At 43.2% G+C, this 17,653-nt stretch overlaps 1 protein-coding gene across 5 annotated transcripts in view; it reads right to left on the bottom strand.

Moving 5' to 3' along the window:
- ANKRD42 (ankyrin repeat domain 42) overlaps positions 1–17,653 on the bottom strand; it is a 46,796-nt gene that overhangs the window by 6,848 nt on the left and 22,295 nt on the right. For 2 of the 5 annotated variants that reach the window (XM_043528296.1, XM_037900272.2), the window contains 6 exons: positions 15,188–15,388; positions 14,056–14,181; positions 10,009–10,114; positions 9,086–9,255; positions 6,104–6,230; positions 244–406 (listed from right to left, as the gene is read on the bottom strand). In XM_043528296.1, the coding sequence (XP_043384231.1) occupies positions 244–406; positions 6,104–6,230; positions 9,086–9,255; positions 10,009–10,114; positions 14,056–14,181; positions 15,188–15,388 (893 nt within the window). Of the gene's footprint in view, positions 1–203; positions 407–6,103; positions 6,231–9,085; positions 9,256–10,008; positions 10,115–14,055; positions 14,182–15,187; positions 15,389–17,653 lie in introns of all 5 variants that reach the window. The other 3 variants (XM_043528288.1, XM_043528292.1, XR_006285726.1) reach the window with 3 other exon arrangements.

Here is a 17,653-nt window from a genome sequence, read left to right as displayed (position 1 = left end):
TGGGTCCAGGCCTATGGCCAATACTAACATCAAGGAAGACAGCTGTGCACCTGTCCGGCTACAAGTGGTGGCTGTAAGGAAGAGCAATCCTTTCTGTCTGAGCATCCTCTTTGCTCTTCAGAGATGCTGACCCGGGTGGACACAACAGATGCTGCTGGTGTCTTTGCGGCAATGGAGCTATATGTTGCTAATGAACCTTATACCTTTTCATGTTGTTTTTCACACATTCCACAAAGCAGTCACCTGAGGGCAGACACTCATCCCTGAGATGGTGGGTGTGAGCTGCAGTTTCTCCAGACACTCTTTAAGGTGGCTTGTCTCTGCTCGGTATTCATCTAGCTGACGCTCCAGCTTCTCTCGACGGACTCGCTCGTATTCCAGCTGGGCCTCCAGTTCTCTAACCATCCTGCCAAACGCAAAAATCAGGCAAGCCAAGTCTGATGAAATGCTGTTAGCCATGTCAGCTCCTGCCTCTGTTACTCTGTGGTGGCCCAAAAGGAGGGTCCAGGCACTATCCTGATGCTACAAGGCAAGATAGCTTATGGAGGCCTGGGGGTGATACACCTGGAACTGCCCTTCCAGCTGCTCCAGAAAGGAGTACTGGGTCCCCAGCACCTGCTGCTAACACTAGCATAAGTACAGGAAGGCCACATTCCAAACCTTGGTGGCCTTTTATCAGCTAAGATGATTATTTAAGCACTAATAGTGTGCTCTATGTTGTAAAAGAGTTTAATGGAGACATGCTCCCTGCTCCAATGAGTGTGAAATCTCTTTGGGACTATGGAGGAAAAACTACACACATTAGCCAGTGCATGACCTCGCACCCTGGAGAACTCTAAATTGGAATCCTGCTCAGCTACTGCACTAGGTGGGGAGAAGAGAGAGAAGCTCTTTGCTGCTGTAACAAGCCAGGTCTACACAGATGTAAGCAGGGTCTGAATGAACTCTTCCCTGACATCTAGTGATGAGCTGTGGGGAGAAGACTTGAGGAACGGACCGTATTTGTGTAAACACACCTATTCCAACTAGGAATGCAGCCGATGGAGCTGCTTTGCCAAAGTGATCAATTTTAACTAGTGGTGAGTTACAAATCACTTTACATAAGATCGGCCATACTGGGTCAGACCAGTGGTCCATCTAGCCCAGCATCCTGTCTTCTGACAGTGGCCAATTCCAGGTGCTTCTGAGGGTATGAACAGAACAGGTAGTCATCAAGTGATCCATCCCCTGTTGCCAATTCCCAGCTTCTGGCAAACAGAGACTAGGGACATTTCAGAGCATGGTTTTGCATCTCTACCCATCGTGGCTAATAGCCATTGATGGACCTATCCTCTAGGAACTTATCTAGGTTGGCTGGTTTGTTTGTTTTTTGAGTCCTGTTATAGTCTTGGCCTTCGCAATAGCCTCTGACAAGGAGTTCCACAGGTTGACTGTGCATTGTGTGAAAAAATACTTCCTTTTGTTTGTTTTAAACCTCCTGCCTCTTAATTTCATTTGGTGACCCCTGGTTCTTGTGTTATGAGATGGAGTAAATAACACTTCCTTATTTACTTTCTCCACACCAGTCATGATTTTATAGACCTGTATCATATCCCCCCTTAGTTGTCTCTTTTGCAAGCTAAGAAGTCCCAGTCTTATTAATCTCTCAGATGAAAGCTATTCCATACCCCTAATCATTTTTGTTGCCCTTTCCTGAACCTTTTCCAATTCCAATATATCTTTTTTGAGGTGGGATGACCACATCTGCATGCAGTATTCAAGATGTAAGCGTACCATGGATTTACATAGAGGCAATACGATATTGCCTCTGTTAAAGCATTGACGTATTGAAAGCAGGAGTAATGAATTGTTGTTATTCTTATTGTACGATTAAAGGGCATCAGAACTGTACTTAACCTGCCCCTGATTGAGGGGGTCACCCTAAATTGAACCTCACTCGTTAAGCAGGGGGTAGGGATAAACCCCAGTGAAGTGGAGAGAGAGTAGGGACAGGTGTTTCTACCTGGTAGCGTTGGCTCTGCCTCAGGAGTTTTAGACACCAGTTGACCCTCCTCTCATCTCTCCACTGTTTAAAGACAGAACTGATTAGACTCAGTTGAGAACCTTGTTTTGTTCTGTAATCACTGGAGCTGAAATCACTTAGGCTATGTCTATGCTAGAGAGCCTACAGCATCACAGCTGTACTGATGCAGGTGCACCGCTGTCAGATCTCTCCTGTAGCTGCTCTGTGCCAACGAGAAAGAGCTCTCCTGTCGACATAATAAAACCACCCCCAATGGGCAGCAGTAGCTACGTCGGCAGGAGAAGCTCTCCTACCAACACAGCGCTGTGTATAGTACCACTTATGCTGGCGAAACTTATGTTGCTCAGGGGATGTTTTTTTCCACACCCTTGAGCGACATAAGTTTTGCCAATATAAGTGATAGTCTAGACATAGCCTTAGATCTGGTGTGGGACAATGGTGTGGTGAAAGAGACTGGACAGCCTGCTCTAGCAGTGAGATTCCCCGCTACCTGCTGACATCACGGAGAGCTGGGTTAAGTGGTGGAACTTCAGAACGTGAAGAGGCAGAAGAATAGCGGCCAGCAGAGGCAGAGACTGACAGTGGGGACAGAGAGCAGCCAACAGCAGCCGGCAATGACAGCAGAGTGAACCGCGGCGGTGTCAGCACAGAGACATCGCTCCATATCTTCCCCTCACCCCATCCCGGGATGGGAGGTGAACTCACATGAACACACCTCTGAACTCTGGATCTTTGCTGACCAAGGACAGCAACTGTGAGTGGAGTGCAGTGGAGGGAGAGGGCAGTGGCATGTTAGAGGAACATTTGGATGTCAGACTTTCACACCACAAGGTGAGAGACTGAGGCAAAGGACACTGCCCAACGTAGTCTGGGGTGGGTGTTTGCCCATGGTCCTGGGGTTTTGAATCGTGGCTGTGGGGTTTTCTCAAAGTAATGCTGGGTTCCTTTTCCCTTTTTATTAAAAATTTTCTTTGCGATACACAGATTCAGTGCTTGTGAGAGGGGAAGTACTGATGCTTCGAGGCAGCTGGGGGTTCTGGTTGGTTTTCCAGATTGCTGGGTGGGGGCTCAAGCCGGTTCTATTTTCTGTTGTTAGGAGAAACGCTTGGTATTGAACCTGGCCCTTGTTGCTATCAACACCACCTGGCAGAAGGGTTACATACGTAAAGACTAAATCACGTTCATGGGCGATAAGTCACTCAGAACCAACAGCTGTCATCACAGGCCCGAGCAAAAGGACAATAACCCTTCGCTGGCAGCAGACTAGTACTAAAGTTTATACTCAACATAGACCAACCACTAGAGGGCAACATCATCCCACACACTGGAGCAGACCTGACAGCCTGTAGAGCAGTGTTACCCAAACAGTAGGTTGCAGGAAGGGTCTAGGTCAGGAATGGCCAAACTTACTGACCCTCGGAGCTGCATACAACAAATCTTCAGAAGTTCGAGAGCTGGGGTGTGCCTGCCGGGGTTTGGGACCTCAGCCCCGCACCTGTTGAAGTACCAAGCCCCGGCACATGCACCCCATGGGGCAGAAGCCCGAGCCCCACCTCTCCACTCAGCAGAAGCCCCTACCCCACCACCCCACTGCAAGGCAAAGGTCCCAAGCTGCCCCCCGCCCCCCAGGTCTGGTAGGTGGAGAACTGGGGGTGCATGGGGTGGCTCTGTGAGCCACACTTTAACAGTAAAAGAGTCACAGTTTGGCCACCCCTGGTCTAGGTGTTGCTCTCCCCGTGTGCTCTCATTTCGCGTGGGGAGTGGGACTGGGCAGCAGGAGCGTGGAAGAAGTGCCTCCAAGGCACGCACAGGCAGGGATAGGCTGTTGACTGTCCTATCATTGGCTTTGGCCACTTCCTCTGCACAATTGCCCGCATCCCGCTGCTCTCACTTCCCCTGAGCAGCAACAGCAGGGAGGAAGCGAGTGGATAGTCAGCAGCCGGGCAGCAATCACAGTCCAGCTGCAGGGAGAGGGGGACTGCAGAAACGGGTGGGCCTGGGGGAAGTCGAGCAGAGGCCTTGGAGGCTAGGCTGTGATGGGAGGGAAACGGGTAATGATGGGTCCCCAAAAGGGACAAAATGTCGTTGATGGGTTGTCTTAGTAAAAAGTTTGGGAGCCTTAGAAGTACCTGCCAGGCTACATGCTCAGCTCCTGGCCACAACTAACAGGACAAGAAAAATAACTGCAGAACCAAAAGGATAGTACAAAATGGTGAAGGTTCTTCCAAACAAGTTCCTTAAACAATGGGCTCTCAGGTGGCAGATCTTGCATAGCAGTAGATGGTTCCCTTAAACTGTTTCCAAGTCTAAAGCTAAATCCCAAATGAAGGAAGAGATTCAAAGATGAACCAAAATGTGCATGTGGTTTACTATTGGTGAAGCTGCAGCAAGAGCTACTAAGCAATCCCTTTTTCAGTTTAGACATTCACATTTCATATCCTGTCATTCTTATTGTGACCAGCTGTCTAATGTCAAACTGAAATGTCCGTGTCTGAATCTGTTCTCCCTCACGCCACCATGAATCAACACAATCACACTGGTGTACATTAGAAACACACAGGCTCTGTAAATTTAAACAGGGAAGAAACATAGTAAGTATTATCCCCATTTTACAGAAGGAAGCACTGAGAGTTTGCCTGCCTGTCAGGTATGCTGAGCATCCACAGTTCCCACTGAAATCACGTGAAGTGCAGATACTCAGCATGTCTGAAAATCAGGCCATAAGTGACTTGCTCCACCACTATGATATTTGGGGCTGGGAACCTGAGGCAGGTATCCTGATGCCAAGTGCCTTGCTGACAAGTGTTGAACAGAAGGAGTCAGATTGTTGTCAAGTCTATATGCTGACAAGGGGGAACTATGTCCTGAGTGGCTCCTTTGCTTGTCTATTTCACCCCAACTATTTATAAAACAAAACATTTTAAAATGTGCGAGTGGGCACTGAAAAGCCATTGGAGTGAATTTAGAAAAGCCAGGAATTAACAGCCCTCGAGAATAAAGGTCACTGGCCATGGAGGCAATAGCAAGGGCAAGCTTTCCCCACGCTGCTCGGCCAGCATGTCTTGAAATATCCATGGAGGAATCCTTTGTATGGAGACAGTATAGTCTCCATATGCCCATTCAGTCCTTGGTTACTCTGCAGATATTGTCAGTAAAGGAGCCAATCAGTGCCAGTTGTAATGGCGGCTTTTGTGATGTGGATGCAACTGGACTGAAAATACAAATTCATTTTTCACAAGCCAAACAAGATAGTCATGCCTTTTCGGTCACTACCAACCTGGGATGGATGGATTTGAACACTGACTTAGAGCTGAAAGGGACCCTGTTAGCAGTCCCTTGAGTCATATCCTTTAAAGTTTTAAGTTAATACTTTTAATCCCACTGGTGACATCTTTTGCTCCTCCCAAAGCAACAGAGTCTCTGCCAGCCCTGCTGTCCATCTGCTATCCTGCTGTAGGTCAGTTCTTTCCCAAACACGCACCTTTTATCAGTGACTAACAAGAGGCATTGGCTCGGGGATGCCAACAGACTGTAACAGAGAGAGAGGGACAGTGGATCTGCAGGGATTCAGGCCCAGATTTTAAAGGTATTTAGGTACTGCTTTGCACCTGGGACATAGGATCCTAAGTGCCCACATCACTTTTGACAATGACACTGAGTGGAGCCATGCATAACTACCTTTAAAACTCTGGGCCTTGGACAATGGTAAGTAGCCAGGTGTCCAGGAGGAAGTTGAAATAACCTACAAAAAGTGACACCGCCATTTAATATTCCAAAATCATAGCAAGACAATATTGCACTTCCTTTAAACCCAGGACATTTAACGGAACATTTCTGTACAGTAATGAGACACTGGGGAATTAAGTAAACATTATGGAAGTGGCTAGAAGCCCAAGTATGCCTTTGCTGAGGTTTTTTAGACCTAGTAGCCACCTGATAAGTTCTTAACCATAGGTTCTGCATTTGAAACATAATAAATAAATACAATATTAAGTAACACTAATACATTGCACTTTTCTAGCTCCTTCCATCCATGGATCTCCACAGATTTTACAAACATTACAGTTAATTGAATCTTACTTTTCAGCCTCCCTTTCTTCTTTCTTCTTCTTCCTCTCCTCTACAGTTATTCCTCCCAGCTGTTTGTAGTTGCTGTAGGCAATTTCTAGAAGTTGCCGAAGTTTTTCAATCTTTTGGTAGGCTCTGACTGCAAGACAGACAGCTAACGGGGTAGCAGACTGGGTAGCTAACATGAGGATGTGCATGAAGAAGCTGGGTTTTCTGAATGTTGGGAGATGTTTTTTGGCAGTGGGCTGTATTAGACTGTGGAACAATCTCCCAAAGAAAGTAGCAGAATCGCCATTACTGAATAGATTTAAAATTACATCAGACACATCACTCAAAAAAATACTGTAAGGAACAATCCTGTGCTGGCTTTCCAGAGATGAACTAGATTGACCTAAATTATCTTCTGTTCTAATTTAAGAACATAAGAATGGCTATACTGGGTCAGATTAATGGTCCATCCAGCCCAGTATCCTGTCTGCCGACAGTGGCCAATGCCAGGTGCCCCAGAGGGAGTGAACCTAACAGGTAATGATCTAGTGATCTCTCTCCTGCCATCCATCTCCACCCTCTGACAAACAGAGGCTAGGGACACCATTCCTTACCCATCCTGGCTCATGGCCATTAATGGTCTTAACCTCCATGAATTTATCCAATTCTCTTTTAAACCCTGTTATAGTCCTAGCCTTCACAACCTCCTCAGGCAAGGAGTTCCACAGGTTAACTGTGCACTGTGTGAAGAAGAACTTCCTTTTATTTGTTTTAAACCTGCTGCCCATTAATTTCATTTGGTGGCCCCTAGTTCTTATATTATGGGAACAAAAGTAAATAACTTTTCCTTATTCACTTTCTCCACACCACTCATGATTTTATATACCTCTATCATATCCCCCCTTAGTCTCCTCTTTTCCGAGCTGAAAAGTCCTAGCCTCTTTAATCTCTCCTCATATGGGACCCGTTCCAAACCCCTAATCATTTTAGTAGCCCTTTTCTGAACCTTTTCTAATGCCAGTATATCTTTTTTGAGATGAGGGAACAACATCTGTATGCAGTATTCAAGATGTGGGCGTACCATGGATTTATATAAGGGCACTAAGATATTCTCCATCTTATTCTCTATCCCCTTTTTAATGATTCCTAACATCCCGTTTGCTTTTTCGACTGCCGCTGCACACTGCGTGGATGTCTTCAGAGAACTATCCATGCTGACTCCAAGATCTTTCTCCTGATTAGTTGTAGCTAAATTAGCCCCCATCATATTGTATATATAGTTGGGGTTATTTTTTTCCAGTGTGCATTACTTTACATTTATCCACATTAAATTTCATTTGCCATTTTGTTGCCCAATCACTTAGTTTTGTGAGATCTTCTTGAAGTTCCTCACAGTCTGCTTTGTTCTCAACTATCTTGAGCAGTTTAGTATCATCTGCAAACTTTGCCACTTCACTGTTTACCCCTGTCTACAGATCATTTATGAATAAGTTGAATAGGATTGGTCCTAGGACTGACCCTTGGGGAACACCACTAGTTACCCCTCTCCATTCTGAAAATTTACCATTTATTCCTACCCTTTGTTCCCTGTCTTTTAACCAGTTCTCAATCCATGAAAGGATCTTCCCTCTTATCCCATGACAACTTAATTTAAGTAAGAGCCTTTGGTGAGGGACCTCGTCAAAGGCTTTCTGGAAATCTAAGTACACTATGTCCACTGGATCTCCCTTGTCCACATGTTTGTTGACCCCTTCAAAGAACTCTAATAGATTAGTAAACCATGATTTCCCTTTACAGAAACCATGTTGACTTTTGCCCAACAATTTATGTTCTTCCTTGTGTCTGACAATTTTATTCTTTACTATTGTTTCAACTAATTTGCCCGGTACTGACATTATACTTACCGGTCTGTAATTGCCAGGATCACCTTTAGAGACCTTTTTAAATATTGGCATTACATTAGCTATCTTCCAGGCACTAGGTACAGAAGCTGATTTAAAGGACAGGTTACAAACCATAGTTCCGCAATTTCACATTTGAGTTCTTTCAGAACTCTTGGGTGAATGCTATCTGGTCCCAGTGTCTTGTTATTGTTAAGTTTCTCAATTAATTCCAAAACGTCCTCTAGTGACACTTCAATCTGTGACAATTCGTCAGATTTGTCACCTCCAAAAGACAGCTCAGGTTTGGGAATCTCCCTAACATCCTCAGCTGCGAAGACTGAAGCAAAGAATTCTTTTAGTTTCTCCACAATGACTTTATCATCTTTAAGTGCTCCTTTTGTACCTCGATCGTCCAGGGGCCCCACTGGTTGTTTAGCAGGCTTCCTGCTTCTGATGTACTTAAAAAACATTTTGTTATTACCTTCTGAGGTTTTGGCTAGCTGTTCTTCAAACTCCTTTTTGGCTTTTCTTATTACATTTTTACATGTAATTTGGCAGTGTTTATGCTCCTTTCTATTTACCTCACTAGGATTTGACTTCCACTTTTTAAAAAGATGCCTTTTTATCTCTCACTGTTAAGCCACGGTGGCTCTTTTTTAGCTCTTTTACTGTGTTTTTTAATTTGGGGTATACATTTAAGTTGAGCCTCTATTATGGTGTCTTTGAAAAGTGTCCACGCAGCTTGCAGGGATTTCACTCTTGTCACTGTACCTTTTAATTTCTGTTTAACTAACCTCCTCGTTTTTGCATAGTTCCCCGTTCTTAAATTAAATGCCACAGTGTTGGACTGCTGAGGTGTTCTTCCCACCACAGGAATGTTAAATGTTATCATATTATGGTCATTATTTCCAAGCGGTCCTGTTATAGTTACCTCTTGGACTAGATCCTTCCATGATTAAAATATTTTTCTTGATTTCCACAATTTCTTTTAAAGCTCATTGGTACTGACAAAAGATTCTGCAGCAGTAGGGAGAAACTCTGCAACTAAAAATATTTTGTTCTAGGATTCTCATTCCTTCCCACCTATTCAAGAGAAGAATCAGTAAAGAGAGACAGAACTTACTGCGGGCGTCTCTTTTTTTTGCTTCATCTGGAATTAAATCTTCCGTGGTGTCTGTGCTCCCTTCCACACCATGTCTGTCGAAAAACCTTTCATCGTTGTCATCTATTTCTTCATCAGAATCGTCTCCCATTGCCCGTCTCAAAAGCTCCGCAGCTGCCAACTGGGCGAATCTGCACAACACAGTCAATAGTTCATAGCCAGCGAAATACACACGCACCTCTGAAAAAGCAGCCCAAGATCCACTGCTGATTAGAACACACACACTTGAATATATGTCAAATAGCAGCAGCTCCCATGTGTTCTTCACACTCCCATTTACTTCAGTGGTAGTTGGTGTGGGACTTTAAGGTACACAGGGGAGCCTATATCTCTAGCGCACAAGCTGCAGCCAGCTAAAATGGGTTTTGCACCATTTTCATGAGGCTACACTTCTGCCTCAGTAATATCCGGTGGCAGTTAATTGCACAGTTTAATAAGTTGTGCAAAAATGTATTTCCTTTTAGTTATTTTAAATTTATTTTGCCTTTTATTTGAATCAAATAAGCACCTGTGTTATATTTAAGGGTAAACAGGAGTGCCCAGCTGGCCTTCTGCAGTGTTCATTATTTTGTATACCTCTATCATGTCTCCTCTCAATCTTCTCTTTTCTAAACTAAACAGGTCTCATCTCGCCTTATATAGAATTTGACCCATGTCTAGTTACAATATAAATACCCTCAATAAAACCCTTTGCAACACCAATAGAGCCAAAAGGCTGTTAACCCAAAGTTGAAATTCATGGGCTTGATCCTGCTCTCACCTACACCAATGTATATCAGGAGTAACATTACCTGAAGTCAACAGAGTTGCAATGGTATAAAAGCAGTGAGTGCAGAATCAGCCCCTATACAAATAAATTACAGCTCAGAGATCTGAACTGCTACCTTTTGGCTACGTCTTTTGGAGTCTCTCCAGCTTCATTTGTAATGTCACAATCAGCTCCTATATCAATCAACCATTGCAAGCAGCTTATGTGTCCTTGTCCAGCAGCTAAGGAAAAAGAATATGTACTAAAGTCAATTATACACACTTTTATTCAAAAATGCCTTTTCCCTAACATGACTTGACACCCTCTAAAGTATGAATAGTTTATACATGTCACTAGGAACCTATGATGGAAATATTAGTTTATAATGGGCCAAATGCTACCCTGGAGTATAAGCCTGTTTTTATTTTCATTTCCTCTTTTATGTAAAGTAAATGTTATTGGCTGATCCTCAGTTCTGTAAGTGGTGCAACTGTACTGAAGTCAGGAGAAAGTTCTGGCCCTATAGCTATCAGCCTGGAGTTTGATCTCAGGATGCCTCCTGAAGGTACACTACCTAAGCTCATCCACTACAGGCTGGTCAGTTTGGTCCTTATTATCTGGTGTCCCCAAGTATGTTCTCAGCTGTGTGAAGTATTATGGCTTCTGTAACACTGGGCATCCATTAAAGGTTCCATACAGTATCCTAAGGATGAGTGTTGAATGGACAAGAGCTTTGATTGCCTGGGAGAGAATTCTGTTACTGGCTCATGGCTCTTGCAATGCAGCATAATATGAAGCTGCAGATCTACCATATGTTCTAAAACTATGGTGCGGTATTTTATGCTACTTACGGGTTCCTTATTTATCTACTATGCCTCCTGGTTATGATTAGGCCCAGATCCTCAAAGGCATTTAGGTGCCTAACTCCCATTAATTTCAATAAGTTAGGCACCTAAATTGTTTTCAGGATCTGGGCAAATGCTTTTCACAAATGCCAATACAACCCCTGAGAAAGCACCAAATGATAGCTGCCACGTGCATGTTTATTTTATCTGGGTGGCAGGCTTTTGGAGAGAGAGTGTGAAATGTCAAGCAGTTCCATTCTTTTTGGTCCTCCCCAACCATAGCTTTGTATCCCTACAATATTTCTCTCTTTTCACAGTTTTTCTAGCCATCAATGTCATGGGATACCATCTGTTTGCTCCTTATACTGGCTTTCCTTCACCCATCTAGAGCTGGTACAAACACTTGACCTGAAATGTTAACACCATTTACAACTTTCTCTTGCTCCTGTTTGTGAAGTAACACGTTGGCATCAGGGTGCGGGGAGGAGAGCTTTGCTTGGTTCCCTTTGAGAACTACAGCATTGACAGTTATAAAAGGGAAAATCCATCTCTTTTAGCTTCCCACATAGCATATGATGTCAGAAGTAGGGCATCTGACTCATAATTAACAGTGCTGCAAAAGGGATGGATCTGAATCAAGCAAGTGGTAATTTTTTAGTATATATTAGAAGAAAAGCATTTGCCTTAGGGATAGCATCAATCTGAGGAGTTACAAACAAACATTGTAGGACTGGAGAATTATTCCTGGAAAAGATTAAATATGTTTTTAAAAGAAAGTGACAGATTTTATGATTGATATAGAACAATTTACAATAATATAATCCTAGGGGACACAGAAAGGAAAACACACACAGAGTAGGACCCTGATTCAGCAAACCACTTAAACACTTGTTTATCTTTAAGCACATGAATAGTCTCATTGGAAGTCAACAGACCAAGTGCTTTGTTGAATCAGGGTCTGCAAGGGAAAATGTGTAATGGAAGTTTGTTTGTGTAGACTGTACTGGTTGGGGTGTCTGTCTCTTTTAGAGCCAGAACCCACTCTGTGCCCCCCTCTAGCTCCACAAGTATATAGGCAGCTCCTCCTGGACAGCTATGACCTAAGCACAGGGTTCCGTTTTGGCCAGGACAGTCCCTTTTTTAAGCCCTGTCCCAGCTACCCTGACTTTTTTGGCAAAAGTGGGCATTTTCCCCGTTTGCTCCTGCCAACTTGCAGCAAATGGGACAAATGCCCACTTTTGCCAAAAAAGTGGTGTATGGAGGAAAATGTCAGGGCGGGGGGAGTGGTGATGCCAGCCCTGCACATTGGGAGAGGCAGGGCTCGAGTGGGGAGCAGGTAGGGCTTGGGTGAGCAGCGACGCCAGCCCCGCGTGGGCATGGAGGACTGGGCTCCAGCAAACAGCTTGGGCCAGCCCTGCACAGGGGAGGGATGAGCTTTAAAGGCAAACTGCAAAAAATAGCTCACACCTTCTGCATCACTCTGCTGCAAAGCAATGTGTTAGATAGCCCTGTATATACAGCATCATAGTCCTCCACAGTGTACTACCGTATGTCTATCATGTGGTTTTGTACATTGCACATCACTATAGTGTTCAAGTGCTTAGAGAGTAACGATGCAGTTCACAGTACAGTACAGTTCCATAGCTACATACACAATATTTCTAAAGGTTACATCTAAACAGATTAGAGTTGTTGAATTTTTAAAAAATTTTAAAGTTTTTTTGGACTTCAACTTGATTATTCTCATTTTTAAGCAATTCCCACCTATGCATGCATGCACCACCAAAAATGGATATAACTTACTGTGGGAGAATGTACCCCTATATTCACACCCTACACACTACTGTAATAATCTTTGTACAATGTATGCCTTATGAGGTATCATTTGAAAACTCATAATTTGCTGCTCATTATTGTCCTGATAAAATGTGTATGTCCACATTGTATGTGAAGTTATAAGATTCCACTATATGGTGTTAACACGTTCCATACTGAGGTTGGCAAATAGGTCTGTCTCAAACAAAGGGATGTAAGCTCTGTTTAATTTGCATTTAAGCAGCAAACAGAGTCCTGAAGCAGGAAGGGAAACAAAGGAAGCTCGAACAGGTGAGGAAAAAGAAGCAGGGAACATCCTTTCCCATAGACTTTTTGTCTCCTGGTACTCAGCTGGAAATGTTTTTTAAGAGGGGGACAGAAACTATAAAAAGGAGGGACAAATATCTCAAGGACCCCATCTCTCTCTCCCTGCATGTCTCATTGACGGCACCTGAAGCGACAAAGGAAGCATTCACTGGATACAGGGAGAAGCGGTCCTAACCTAAGAAGTTTGGTCAGTGAGACTGATGAAAGCATGTGGTGAGAAAACAGTGCTTTGAATTTAACACAGTTTGTTAATTTAGGCATCAGCATTTTAACTATGTTTCTTGTAACCATTTCTGACTTTCATGCCTCGTTACTTGTACTCACTTAAAATTTCTCTCTTTGTAGTTAATACATTTGTTCTGTTGTTTCATCTAATCCAGTGTGTTTAAATTTTAGTTTTTGGGAAACTCCGTTTGGGGTGGCAAGTTGTATATATATTATTTCTATTAAAGAAATAACAGACTTTATATAAACTTGTATTGCCCAGGAGAGGGTGGAAATTTCCTGGGTGGAAATCAAAACTGGGAGCATGTTGGGGTCACCCTGCAGTATAACCAAGGCTGGTGAAAGCCAAATGTGGCTGGCAGGCCGCAGTTACACACAAACACTCAGGTGTGGCTTGCATGCTGGAAGGCTTTGTGAGCAGCCCATGTGGGAACTTCTTCATCAAGGCATTGTAAGGCACCCCAGGTTGCAGGGCAAGGGTGGCACAGCTGCTCATATAGTTTAGATTGTACCCAGATATATCACACTTACATCCAGCTGTTTGCAACCTGGGATGCAGATCCTGGACTAGGCTTAACAGGCTGCTGACTGAAATGGCCAGAGTGGCTGCCACAATGCAGAAATTTGGCTTACTTCAATCTTTACAACGTGACTGAAGGGCAGTGATGAAGATGGTCAAATATGGTGGGGAAATGCATGATTAGGAAATTGGAGAGTGCACTGCACCATCTTGCTACCCTTGGTGATGCAGCAGTAACAATCTAGACTTCAACTTGTGATGCATACAAAGGATGACAGCCACCAAATATGTATTTTTGTCTGCATAATCTCTGCTGGCTGCCCTTTGGAGCCCTTGGGAAAATGAGATGCTGTAGTTCATGAGCTTACCTGATGAGCAGCCACTTAAATAAGTAACTGAACAAGTCAATAACAAACAGTAATGAGCTGCAACACAGTTCCTAATTACTGACCTTTGTGCATGAGAGTGGATCCCTTATCATCCCGCTCATTAATATTGATGATTCCACTTTCCACTAATCTTCGAAGTGTCACCAAGTCCCCTTTGAAGGCAGCAACATGACCTGGAAATGCTAAATCTGAAAAATGGAACAGACATGATTGCAAGTAAATGCCGGTAACTCCAATAAGTAGGCAAACAAGCTATTTTTTCACCTCACCTTTCATAGTTTCTCTCTCTAAATAATAATTTAAACATGGAAATGTCATACTTGTTAGTGAGGTTAATGCACCCTTAATTGGTTGAAACACGGCTGCAGAACATAGCATTATCATCACAGGCTTCACTAAGCATGTCTTGGCTACTGGCTACAGGCATCTTATATAATTTTACAGAGAGGAGATTCACTTCATATTTCTGTAGTAATAAATATACCTTTGGTTGAAAGTTAATGGACTAATAATGCTGGAAACTGAAGCTGTCTCCTTATTTTCAAGTCAATGGTCCTAGGTAGGATATACAATGTATTAATTTTTCTTGGTGGAAAAATTATCCATTGAGGCACTTTGATTTTTCTTGTTAGTTGATATGATTAATACTAAGAAAAGACTAATAGATATGGAATGAGTGCTTGAAAAATCGAGCAAGTCTTCCCTTCAGAATAATCATAATGGGCAAGCTTCTGCTATCCTTTCTCTTGAATAATACTTACTTATCAAGTAGTCCTATTGATTTCAGTGGGACTATTGCCAGAGTAAGGTATAACTCAAAATGAATAAGGGAACCAAAATCTTGTCCTAAATATGTAACTGCCTGAAAATTTGTGGACATTGGAATATGTGTCAGATTCTAAGAGGAACATGAACAGCTTTGTATAACTAAAGCAAAAGGACTGTATAGCATAGTGTTGCTGGTTTGTTTTCATTATGAGAAAATTGGAGACATGACACACATGTAAATAAAGGTAACAACTATCGGAAGCTTCAGCTGTTTCTCACACTGCTTATACACAGTTCCACTTGAAAGTTGGAATCACCTGCTGCCCAGATCATTTGTATCAATCATTTCTACAGAGTTATTGTTGCATTGTGGCATTTTCTGTTTTACAAGCTAGTATCTCAGAAGCTTTTCAGACACCTACTCACTTTCCTGTTCTTCTGGATGATCTCTCTCATGTTCCACGCCGTCGATGTACTGTACAATATTATCCTTATAGAACCTCTGTGCCAAGTCCTTTGGGGTCTCCCCATGGTCATTCCTAGCTTTCAAGGTGTGAGACACACTGGGCATTTTACTAACCAAGAACTTAAAACAATGCAGGTGGCCCTCCATTGCTGCCAGATGAGCTATTGCACAAAGGAAGAACATGGCAATATTAAACCTGAGCACAGCCACCTGCCAAATGAAGAGCTACTTAGCTAAATTGTTGTTACTGTTCAGCCTACTGTTAGAGTCTGATTTAGACTATTGATCAGATATCAGATAACCAAGGGTTATTCAGGTTTTATTAGGCAAAGACAAAACAGCACAATACATAAATGTGAGGATTAATATCTCACCAGTTCAGAAAGCAGCTTCTCAGCAGCTTCAAACCTGCTCCAAAGTGTGAGCTTAATTCACCTTATTTATATTTGACGTACATAGTGCAGTTATTTACAACAAGCAAAAGATTAATCTAATTTCATATCTTTTTTTTTAAATATAAAATCATAAATTCCCCTATAATTTCATTTCTATACAGAATTCCTATTCCTTTTCTGTCCTGGATTGTTGTATAGTATTGCTGTGTACAGCAGCTGCTACGTTCTACCCCAAAGGTGGCTCCTTTGTAATGGTGGGTTACATGTTACCTTGCTGATGTTACAGGGTACTGTACGGCTTAAATATTTAATGTTTGTAAAGAGCGCTGGCAGCCATAATGAAATGAGCTATGGAAGTGCAAAAAATATGCTCATTGCATTATAAACTGTCGTGTTTTCCATTCCCATCAGTGGGAAAGGGGAAGGAGGAACTGAATGTCAAATAAAAACTTACTAGTTACCTAATGTCACTGCATGAAAACATTCTATATAATATGGCTGATATGCTACTGACAGAAAGATGGAATATTTCACTGTAAAGTCCATTATTGTAAAGAAAAATGGTTTCTCTTCAATTAAGAATTCTATTACCCTTGGAATAGCTAAAACATTATATCCAGTTCAAGCACCACTAATGTATTTCATATAAGTAAATTCTTGCCATGTGTAAACTAAAGGAACTATCTAACAAACTGTGCACAGCCTTCCACTCCATGCAAATTCTATGAGGCTCTGCAGTAAAAAAGCCTGCTGCATAAGGCCAGAATTCAAGGGGTGAAATCATGGCTCCGTTGAAGTCAATGAGAATTTTGCCATTGGCTTCAGTGGAGTCAGGATTTCACCCAAGCAGATGCAGAGTTTCCCAGGAAGAGGTGAATTCAATGGAGCCATTATATTGTAGGTAGGGCTGGTAGCACTGCCGATTCCCTATTATCAAGGTGGCCCGATACTTCTTATTATAAGATCCTGTTTTCAGTTGCTTATAACTTTGCCGAACTTTAACCATTTAGGCTGAAATTTTCCATGCCAGGCATCTGCCTCAGGCTGATTTTTTGTTGTTGTCATTTAATTTCAGCCAAATTATGTTGTTTTGCCCATTTAAAAAAGTCTGTTAAGGTTTTCTTTGAAAAGGTCTATAACTCGCACACTTTGGAGCAGGGATTTGAAATTAGGCAGGCCTGTGGCCTTTGTGTCAGGGATATGCCTTTTGCCATCCTTACCTTGTTCTAGCCCCTTCTCCCCCCCCGAATTTGGCCAAGTTATAAGCCTTTAAAAAAATTGCAGTTTGCACATGCTCAGTAGAGACTTCTTAGATTTTAGAAGCTAAATTCCCTGAAGATTCTGTCCGTACTGGGCATGCTCCAATCCAGGGCTGAGCAGGACTTTCCCTGCCTGCTGCAGGTCATGCTGATTCTGGGTCCAGATATGTGAACTGAGAACTGGGAGACTGTTTCTCCTGTGCTCTCAGTGATCCCCCATCATTGGGCCAAGGCAATGTACAGGAAGAAGATGCCTGATTCAAATGCAGAGGGGACAAGAACCAGATCTGGAGAAAGGCAGGAGGAGTAGACTGGGACAAGGAGCCTGGGAGGGGAGATAAAGATTGGCTGGGCCAAGAGACTGGGAAAAGGAGCTGGCAGGGGATGACACTGATACTTGATGAGAAGCCTGGGGAGGGAGACTGGAGCTAGGAGCAGGGAGCCAGTGGGAATGTGCGTGGGGTAGTGAGTGGAGGTTTGGGTGGAGAGAGAGACAGATCGGGGAAGACCAGGTGATGGAAGACTGGGACCAGCTGGACAAGGGGACTGGACATTGTGGGGAGACTGGGACAGGTATTCTGAAGGAGTGAGACTAGGGGCTTTTTTAGACAAATAGTGCGTGACAAGATGGAGCGTAAATCTACCTCGCACTTGCCTGCCATGCACTAACTGTCCGTGTGGACCCTGCCACCATGCACTGAAAGTTCCTAGTGCACTTTGATCTACTTCTGTTTCAAAGCAGAGTAGATCATAGTGCACTCAGGAATTTTTA

Source organism: Chelonia mydas, chromosome 1 (assembly GCF_015237465.2).
Source record: "Chelonia mydas isolate rCheMyd1 chromosome 1, rCheMyd1.pri.v2, whole genome shotgun sequence".
In the NCBI taxonomy this organism is placed as follows: Eukaryota; Metazoa; Chordata; order Testudines; family Cheloniidae; genus Chelonia; species Chelonia mydas.
Note: the sequence above shows the minus strand (reverse complement) of the source record. Positions and strands in the feature narration are given on the sequence as shown.